The sequence below is a fragment of a genome, unplaced genomic scaffold, assembly GCF_019419815.1.
Source record: "Pyrus x bretschneideri cultivar Hongxiangsu unplaced genomic scaffold, Pyrus_bretschneideri_v1 Contig48, whole genome shotgun sequence".
NCBI lineage: Eukaryota > Viridiplantae > Streptophyta > Magnoliopsida > Rosales > Rosaceae > Pyrus > Pyrus x bretschneideri.
Window position 1 is genome coordinate 2,647,068 of NW_025999785.1, and position 10,502 is coordinate 2,657,569.

General features: G+C 36.2%; 1 protein-coding gene across 1 annotated transcript; it reads left to right on the top strand.

The window, feature by feature from the left end:
• Positions 1-844: 844 nt before the first annotated feature.
• On the top strand, positions 845-5,786 carry LOC103965331. Its single transcript, XM_009378372.3, has 4 exons — positions 845-1,000; positions 1,166-1,212; positions 1,882-2,718; positions 3,362-5,786. Exons 2-4 carry the CDS (start codon positions 1,207-1,209, stop codon positions 5,321-5,323), a joined length of 2,805 nt encoding a protein of 934 aa, XP_009376647.2. The 5' UTR covers positions 845-1,000; positions 1,166-1,206; the 3' UTR covers positions 5,324-5,786.
• Positions 5,787-10,502: the final 4,716 nt, after the last annotated feature.

The window sequence follows — 10,502 nt, forward strand, 5'->3', positions numbered from 1 at the left end:
ACACGAATAAGTCCTAATTTATTATTTTTATTTTAAAGAAAGCGTCATAATTTGAGTTTTTCAATCAAATTATAAAGGGATAATGATGTAATTTCTCAGTCCTCATTTACACAAGTTTGCTCGAAGATTATCCTTTTTTTTTTTTTGTTTAAACTCAACAAACTCATGAGATTTTTTTTTTTTGGTTTAAACTCAACAAATTCACTAGATTTAAACCCAGATATTATTTTGGTCATAATTTTTTTTGTTTCACTTGTTAAATGAGCACTTTTAGATTGAGTTAATGTTGTTCAACTAGTCCTTGTGTTCGACCGTGTTTTTTTTCTCAACCTTGTAAGAGGTCACAAGTTCAAATCTCCACTTTCCACTAATAACAAAGAAAACATATCTAACGAAATTTGAGTATTATGAGGACACAGAAAAAGTTGTAATTTCTTTTATCTTATAAGGCTTCATAATTTGAGTATTTTGGTCAAATCACGAAGGGACAACGTTGTAATTTCCCATTTACGCTAGTTTGCTCAAATCTTATCCGTTTTTACTTTTTTAGGTTCATACGACAAATATAATACTCAGATCTCTTGTTTAGCACAATGAAAATATTGACTGTAATGAACCATACAGTCATTGGCGACAACTTAAAGTTTTCATGAGATTCACACTCAAATCTTCTTTTTAACTGATAATGAAAATATCGGTGTTGCTGGGCCAAACAATCATTGGCGACAACTTAAAATGAAATGTTTGATTTGTCAATTGGATTTTTGGAGTCTTTATTTTTTATTTTTCATTTATTTTTTCATGAAAACTCTTTGTTGACACGAGACATACATATTCTCCTCCTCCTCCTCCTAGCCTATAAAGCCTTCCTTCCTCTCTATGCAAACACCAAACGACACTTTGATTTTTCTGGTTCTCACTTCTCCACTCTGTGCTTCCCTTCAGAGCCTGTGAATTCACCTCTGCGAACCCATACGAAAGTTTATCTCTTTTGAACCAGGTACTCTCTCGCTCTCTCCTGTCTCTTTCTCTCTCTTAACTCTTAAGGCTGTGTTTGGTTTGTTCTTATTTATTTGCTCTACTTTTTTGTCGATGTGTTTGATATTATAGTAAAGTTTGGTAATAGATGTGAATCAAAGCTTAACGCGAAAACCCATTTGCGCAGGTCTTGTTTTTCACGTGGGTTCTTGACATTCAAGCTCTTCCATGGAGGTTAGCCACTACTGAATTCTCTCTCTCTCTAAATACTCTTTTGCATACTGTTTGTAACGCTTGTGAAACAACTCTCTGCATTGTTGTTATTGTTTGCATTTTTCTGGAGTTTTATATGAGCTAAATTTTGTGGGTTAATACGAGAATCCGATCAGGGTTTGGCTATGAAAGTTTGGTTTGAATGCTATTTGCTTTGGCTGTAAATTTGTAATATTTTGGTTGCAATTTGCATAAGCTTCTGCGTTTTTGTCTCAGAGAGTGCTGTACACGTTTGATTTTCGTTATTTGTTGGCTTTTGTTTTCGTGAAACTGTTGTGTCGATTGTTTCGACATGCTTGATAGCATTTGTTGTTGTGTCCTTTATCGATATAGATCTAGGTTGGTTATCTGAATTTGGTTTGGTGATCTTGAAATTATCTGCTTTTATGTGTTTTTTTTTTTTTTTCATTCAGGGGTCGTTTTCTCTTTGTAGATATCTTTATTTGGGTTTCATTTTTCGTTAGGATCTGCATCCCCAAGTTTATAATTAATAGACCGCGTTGGCTTCGGGAGAGATGATGATAGTGACAAATAAAACCCAATGCAGTATGCTGAAGGTTTCATGGTGAAGGTTTAATGCCTTTTTCCAATCCTAAGTGTTTATTGTTATGTTTCTATAAACTTTGGCAGATGGAATCAGATCAGCCAGATGATGTTGGTAATTGCATCGAAGAGACATCTGTTCAGCATTTATTTGATCCAGGTAGTCCTGACATAAGCAATATGTTCGGAGAGCAGCAGGTGGCTCCCCGAGTTGGTGATGCGTACCAAGTGGAAATCCCTTCCATGACTATGGACGCTGAGCAGTATAAGCTTTTGACTAATCCCGCTCATTCAAAAGTTGTTGATGGTTCCCATTACTTTCTAGTTGGTTTGCCCGTACCAATTGTATATTCTGACGAAGTGAATAACATTGAAGATCACAGGCTGGAATCTCCAATTAACCCTGATAATGTGGTTAATGGAAAGAGTTCTAAGGAAGCTAGAAAGAGAAAAAAGGATCCTACTAGACTGAGGAAGAAAAGTTCAAAACTCAAAGTTGCACCCTTGTTATTTGGGTTGGACGAGGTAGATGAATCAAAAGCAGAAAATATTGAGCTGATGGTGGTGGAAGAGAATGCGAATCAGTCGCTGAGAAGCAAGTGCTGTTATCCAGTTCCCGGTTCATCAAGAAGCACTTGGAGTGATGCTGAAGTGGATGGCTTTCTTCTGGGTTTATACATTTTCGGGAAGAGCTTTTACCAGGTGAAGAGATTCATGGAGAACAAAGCCATGGGAGAAATACTGTCATTTTATTATGGGAAGTTTTATAGGTCTGATGCATACCGCAGATGGTCAGAGTGCCGGAAAAGTAGAAGAAAGAAATGTATACTCGGGGAGAAAATTTTCACAGGGTGGAGACAACGGGAGCTGTTATCTCGTATAATTCCTCATGTCTCAGAAGAATCTCAAAAATCTTTATCAGAGGTACTTCATGATTCGCTATTTAAGTATATATGTGATATTTTTTTGCCCTGGAACATAATTTAATAGGATCAATAATTATAATAGTGTACATACTTGTTGTATGTCACTGAAATTTACCATCATTTCTTTTTTCATCTTGCAATGAAGTCGAAAAGGAAACCTTGCTATTATGCTGTAGATTCCAGAAAAGTATATTTTGTTTGACAGTGCACTTAAAGCATGTTGATACCATTTTGTACTCCCATGGCTTCACCGCTCCAGTCTCTCTTCTTTCGTATTGTTCATTCACTTTTTCTTGCTCTTTAAAGGGTGATAGGAGAGTTGTTATATAGCAACAGAATTGAGAGTTAACGTATTTATTGCTGAATTTTATTCATGGCAGTTTGTTTTCCTCAGTTCAATAGTTCTCTATTAACAATGACAATTAATAATAATGTTGACGTTCTCTTGTTACAAGTCAGATGCATAACATTTCATGGTTCGGAATAGATTGATTCTTGTATAACATATTCTTAGCTCAGATTGAGAAATGGATTACAAACGCTCCTATGAATGTCGCTGTAGCTTGAATATTCTTTATCTATCTGAGAGCTAAATGTTATGATTCTCACTCCTCGTTTCTCCTGTGATCTGTTATTAGCAGGGTTACAAATTATTTGCAGAGGGGACAACGTCTCTAGAAGAATATGTATCCTTCTTAAAGTCCATTGTTGGCATTCGTGTCCTTGTGGAAGCTATAGGAATTGGGAAAGGGAAAGAAGATCTCACAGGCTTTGCCCTGGAACCTGGAAAGAACAATCAGGAGCTTCCAGCTTGTCCAAAATTACCAGCTTGCAAAGCGTTTAGTTCTCTTACATTCAGCGAAATAATTAAATATTTGACTGGAGGAGTTCGGTTGAGCAAAGGGCGATCTAACGATATCTTTTGGGAGGCTGTTTGGCCGCGTTTGCTAGCAAATGGATGGCATTCTGAGCAACCTACATTTTCTTTGGTTTTTCTTATGCCTGGCATAAAGAAGTTCAAAAGAAGAAAATTGACAAGGGGAGATCAGTATTTTGATTCTGTTAGTGATGTTCTGAACAAAGTGGCATCTGAACCAGAACTTATTCAGCTTCAAGGTGAAGAAGAACTTGTTCCAGAGGCGACATCAGACCAGGATGATCTATCTAATCATCAACGCCATTGCTACCTCAAACCAAGGGTCGTTACTAGCAAACCAAACCGCATGCAGTTCACTGTTGTCGATACCAGTTTGGTCCATGGAGCAAAATCACGCGGCATAGTGGAACTGAAATACTCACCAGTTGAACTCCAAAGTAATTCGGAACAACCCAATTGTTCAAGAGAAAATGAAGGGGACTCTTGTGAGAATAAATTAAATGGACATGGAAATGATACTGTTGAAATGCAATTGAACAGTAAAACCAATATGGCCAAGCACCTGAAGCGTAAGAGGTTCACAATTGTCGATACCAGTCTAGTTCATAGAGGAAAATCATCAACAGTTACAGAACTGAGATGCTCGCCAACTGTGTTTGAAAGTGTTTCTAAGTCAACTGGTCTTTTACGAGAAACTGAAGAAAATTCGTTTGCGGATTTACTGGGCAAGCATAAGCCTGATGCTGCTGATATTTCATTGGATGGTGAAGTGAATAATTTCAGCGACAACTGCCGTAGGGATATATCTGATATTGGTGGTACAAACCAAATGGAAGTAAAAAATAGCTCAGATTCTACAGAAAAAATGGAAGGCCACCCGAATAAAAAAAAGGGGATGTCTGATGACAAGAAGCCGAAGAGGACTACATTACATAAGTTTAGTCGGAAAGAGAAACATAGACATTCAAATTCTGTAGGTTCTCTCCCCAAACGCCGAAGATTAGCTGCTTGTGCTAAGTCAGAAACAGGTTGCCTCGTCAACAGTAGCTCTCAAGGTTTGCAGTCAGAACAAGTGGGATCCCATGGCCCATTGAATTCTCTAGATGCAGGCGAGCTTGTTGTTTCTCTAGCGGGTCCTCTTGAAAGGGAGCCATCAATTGCTTCTCTTGCTGAAGGTAGTCCAGTAAAGGAGAGTAGTTCTGAAACTCATGGTGGGAATTGTTCAGGTGAGCGCATGTCGCATGAGAAGAATGAGAATCATCAAGACCAGGAATCATCCATCCTAAACTTACATCAGGATTTGATGGACAGTAGAAACAGTGAAAAAGTTGTTGTGGTCAACTTGGAAACAAATGTAGACAGCCTGTGCCTCCCATCAAGTGAAGCACATGTTGTAGACACTTTGAGTACCTTTAACATGATCTCCAGGAGGCAAAGCACAAGAAACCGACCGCTAACAGCTAGAGCATTGGAAGCTCTTGCAGACGGGTTATTAGGCATTAAAAAGAGAAAAAACCGCTCAGAAGATATCCTTGGGGAAAATCAAGTCTCAAGACCCTCCCGCAAGGCCCGGAAGAGAGTCAGGGTAACTTCAAGCCATGCTGATACTGTTAGTGGAATTGTGGCTTCAGAAGAAAGCGAGGTGAACGAAGGTTTGAATGTTAGCAAAGATACGGGTAGCAAACCTCTTGATCAAACTGGAGAAAAGTGGTCAACTAGCCTCTAGGTGTGTTTGAAGACTCATGTCATCTTGAAGTTGTGATTTTCGGAAGAATTAACCCTGGTAAGGTACTAATCTCTCTTTTGATTTGTAAAGTGGTTTCAAAACTGCACAAAGTAGTAACTGTGAAGTCTTCCAGATGGACAAGAATATTGTCAAATATTTTCGAAAATTCAATGATAGGAGATTAAACTAGGCGAATTTGACAGCACTTTTGATGGCTATTCATGGTTTTTGGGGTAACTAAGAAATTTCTCGTCTGAGCTATGGATGACTGTTTCAAGGGGTCACTTGCTGTTCAAGTTTCTTCCAAAACTGTTTAGTTAGTGGGTTTGCATAGATAATATAGTCTGACATGATGAACAGAACTTTAATTTCTGGTAATCTCTTATGAACTCATCATGGTTGTAAGTTAAACATATATTCGGAAAAAGATCCGAGGCTGGTTTTGATGACCTTTTTGTTGGCACTTTTTCTATTTCAGCAGGGTTTTAAGGTTTGGTGGGCCCTTTTTTTTGTTGATAGAAAGTTAGTTCTATATCCTATATAGAACATCTCATAATCTCACTGTTATTTTGTGCCCTGTAATTTGGTTTCTATTCCCTAGTCCTTTGGCTGTCCTGTTATATCATAGTTCTTGCCCAGCACACCCGATTCCACACATGAGAAATGCTAAAGTCAGTCGCTCAGACACAAGACGGTGGCTTTAGCCGTTAATGTGTCATTGGCCCCAGCATACATATCAAATGGAAGTGGGGTTTTGCATTTGCTTTCAACACCTTGATGTTATAAGTCATTTGGTTAGTCTTTGGGCCTTAAATGTTTAGGGCTTGAAATAGGCTTTGGTCTGTTGGGTCTTGTATGTTAGGGCTTCAAGCCTTCAAATATTAGATAGGCTTCCAAACATGGGCCTGCTTAGATTGAAATGCCTTATTAGTTGACCCATTTGACCGTTGCTATAATTTCGTTGACTATAGTGATTACCCTTTGCTTAAAAAAAAATATTAAAAAAAACTAATATTAAGGGGAGGCGGTAGAGTGTGAACAATTATATTGGGAGGGGGTTTTAAACACGGAACGTATACGTAGAAACACAAAACCCTATCTAACAGGATATTGGATTACATGTTTTTGTATAAACACGGTTGTGTCATGTTAATTGGCAAAATTTATACTTTTTCCTACTCATACCAAAGAACAGAAAAATATATATTTGGTTCCTCCATACGTGGGTATAGTTACATAATACATTAGCTAAAGCGAATATGCTCCTCTTATGCAGTGGTGGATCTAGGGTTCGAACCTTCGGGAGTCCCAATGTTAAAATACAAGTTTTTTAGATAGAAGTGTGCAAAACAAATTTAGTTTATTCACTAAGTCATTTCGTCGAACACTTTGGCAAGCTTATTGTCATCAGCCAAATCATGTTGCACACATGTCAACAAATATCGACATATGCCGATTCAATGTGATGAGTGATATCGAGAGAATTTGTCGAGTGTTTTCGATGCAACCTGTCGAGATATGCCTAGCAGACATTATATCAAACACTTGATAGGCACAAAAGGGATCAGTACCAAACATTCGAAGAGTCATCGGAAGTCCTTCACTTGGTCCCAATGTACATTCGCCACTGCTCGTATGTATTTGATCGAGTTCGAAGCTCTCTTCTCACAATTTAGATTAGTTTGAGTCATCGGAAGACCTTCACTTGGTCCCAATGTACATTCACCATTGCTTGTATGTATTTGATTGAGTTCGAAGCTCTCTTCTCACAATTTCGATTAGTTTAAGGTAGAATATCGCTTGTAAAACAAAAAAATGGTCCATACTTAATTCCAATTTGCAGATTGGTTTCTTTAGACTATCTCCAATTTATGGGATAAAACTTAAAATATAAAATTTCAAACCCCCTTCCCCAAACCATCTCCAACCATTGGGCTAAAATAAGTCTTGGACAAAAAATATATTTTTGGGCTAGATTTTCCCCAAATATTAGTGTGGCTTAAATTATTCTGGACCCACCAAACTGTCATATTTCAAACATTTTTTTGTTTTTTACCTATAATTCAACGGTTGTGATCAAATGAGATCAAATCTAATGTAAAAAAAAAAAAAATGATGACCCAAAATTAAATCAAACGTCTAAAATAATTTAAAGAATTTATTTAAGTCAAATTTCACATAAAACTTTATAAATACCTATGTATTTGTATGATTTTTAATTATTTATTGGAATTTAAATATTTTTAAGTTAAAATGTTCATGAAAATAAATTAGAAAAATCTACAAAAATTTTATTTTCAAAAAGTTACCAAAAAAAAAGACTAAAATCATAATTTAATACTCTCGGGCTAAAATTTAAGCCATAAACATTGGATGAAAAAGGCAGTTTCAGTTGAATATGAGAGTGCGTGATGATAAAAATCACAAAATAATTAGAATTTTATTAAACAAATAAGAATGCCAAAACGGCTACAAAACTCCAAGAGCTACATTGTGAGTAACTTACTTCTCAAACTAAATTACAAGCAATATTAATAGAGAACTAAACCTAAGAAACCATAACTCGGATGGGCTAGGCTCAATTCCTAAACTAACAAACAAAACCCAAATACTAAAAGAAACATAAATACTAATATTTTCCAACATACCCATCAAACTCATGGCTGTACACGACATGAGTTTGCCAACGGACGATGTGGATGCAAGCTTTATTATGCTAACTTCCAATGCCAATTTCAATACGAAATTCCATTAGTGCAAGTGCAAGATTCCCATGCTAATGCCAATGCTCGTGCAAGATTCCCATGTTAATGCTAATGCCAATGCCAGTGCAAGACAAATACCAATACTAGTGCAAACTTTTCCGGTGCCAATTGCGAACTTCCGAATAAACCAACAAAAAATCCAATTTACCGTGTACACAACGTCACTCGAGTGGTCACCAGTTCAAACACTCGAGCGATTGTCGCAAAAACGGTCTTCCCAATACAAGCCAAACAACCACCTTCTCAAGTCACCCATGTCGGCCTTAAAAACAACCAAACCACCAATATTTCTTTCATGCCCGTGTGGGCCTCTAAAAAAACAAACCACTATTTCTTTTTTTCGTTTTTTCTCTCCTCTTTTCTTTTCCTGTTTTTTTCTTCTGTGCTAGCAATTGCAAAACTCCAGTGAACAAGTGCAGAAACTCAAAAAACCCGCTGGTGTGAGATTTCTAGGGATGCAGGTCAGATGCTAGAGTACAGGACAAGAGCGAACGATGAACAATGACAACCCTTTTTTTTTTCGGACTACCACGACTGTCAATACCGGATATCCAAAGACAAAAAAAAAACAAACTTAAACAAAGTGACCAAGAAGAAGCAAGGGCACAGAACGAAGCGGAAACCTGCTCTGATACCAAGTTGAATATAAATGTGAGTGACAATAAAAATTACAAAATAATAAGAATTTTATTAAACAAATAAGAATGTTGAAACAATTACAAAATACCAAGAGCTACATCATGAGTAACTTGATTTTCAAACTAAATTACAATCAATATTTATAGAGAACTAAACTTAAGAAACCCTAACTCGGATGGGCTAGGCTCAATTCCTAAACTAACAAGCAAAACCCAAATACTAAAATAAACATAAATACTAATATTTTCCAACAGTTTATGGGTTATGACTTAAACTTTTCTAACTTAAATTTTCAGGATTGGAGATGGTCTTATAATGTTGAGTTGGACCTATATGCCCTATTGCCTGGGAACTTTCCTGTAATCATTTTACATGTTTTTCCTCTTTTCATCAAAAAGTTGGGTTTTGAAAAGAAAAAATGATGCATCTTTCATCTTTGGCCACACCTTTTGGCACTAATGGGACATCTTTGGCGCCAATAATTAAGAAAATATAATCAACTTAATTCACAAATAGAGAATTAGTAAAATCAAAATCAATCACAATCAATAATTTTGATTCAGAATTTCCCTATACGTCAAAAATTAAAAAAAGCGTGACGTTCTCTCTAACTGAGAACAAAATGTCAACATTTTGCCAAAAATTCAAGGACGACGGGAGATAAAAGAAGAGAATGACTCAGATAGAGTCGATCGACGATGCTTGTAAGTAACTTCGGTACTTCGGGCCCATGCATGCACCTTCCTAGTTTAAAATACTAATATATTTGTTTTTGGCAAATATGTTAATTTTAGCATGTTCTTGGGATCTTTAGCTTTGCAAGATATTCTTCCCGAGTTTTCACATCACTATCCATCTAATAGACTCGTCTTGTTTCTTATATATCCTAGCTAATTGTCTACCATCAAGAAAATTTTCATTCTTGTTTATTAATTCAACCATTTTCGTTTATGAAATTTGAACAAAGAATTTCGTCAATTTGAACAAAGAATTTCGTCTAAAAAAGTAAATACAAAATCCGCAAGACTAAATGATCATCGTAAATGTCGTAGGGCAAAGCAGTCTCTTGTTCTATGATTCTACCTACCATTGTAGATGAAGGATTGAGAATTTGAAATCCATTATGGTTCTATGTGTTTAGAGCCCACAAATTGAGGGATTTAGACCATTCAATTTCAATCATACAACCCCTATTAACTCATCACACAAACCCACATCACAAAAACCCAAAAACTTAAACGACTTAGATCACTTTCTTTTCTCTTGAACGGTGTATCAGTCCGCGTACTTCAAACATAAAGACTCAAATGGATCTCATTCCATGGATGAAAACCTTTTGGCCTTTTGATTCATGATTTGATGATTTGATGACACCCCACTTTCTAATTCATCCCGAAATGAGACAGCAAAATCTTGGGTTCTGTTTTGAAAGTAGATTTCCAATTATTACCCCGATCCCAATAACAAAAAAAGCTAGAAAGTGAATATTTTTTTTTTTTTTCGCTTTTGGAAGGGCTACCAAGACCTTTTATGGATTTTCAATGGCCAATTTATTTGAAAATATATAAACTATAAAAAGATTGTTTGAAAGTGTTTTTAAAATCAAGAAAATGTTTGTAGTAAAATTGATTTTGGGTTTTAAAATCATTTTAAGTGCTTTTTGAAAGAATTACCAGAAATGTGCTTCTTATACGAAGTAGTTAAAGTGTTTTCTTTTTCATGATTACTTGGGTTTTACTAAGGATTAATTTCAAAAACATTTTCACTAAAAGCAT

Excerpts from the sequence above, each read along its gene's own strand:
- LOC103965331 (XM_009378372.3), top strand. Across the intron at positions 2,719-3,361 it reads CTCAAAAATCTTTATCAGAG|GGTTACAAATTATTTGCAGA; the intron begins GTACTTCATGAT and ends TGTTATTAGCAG.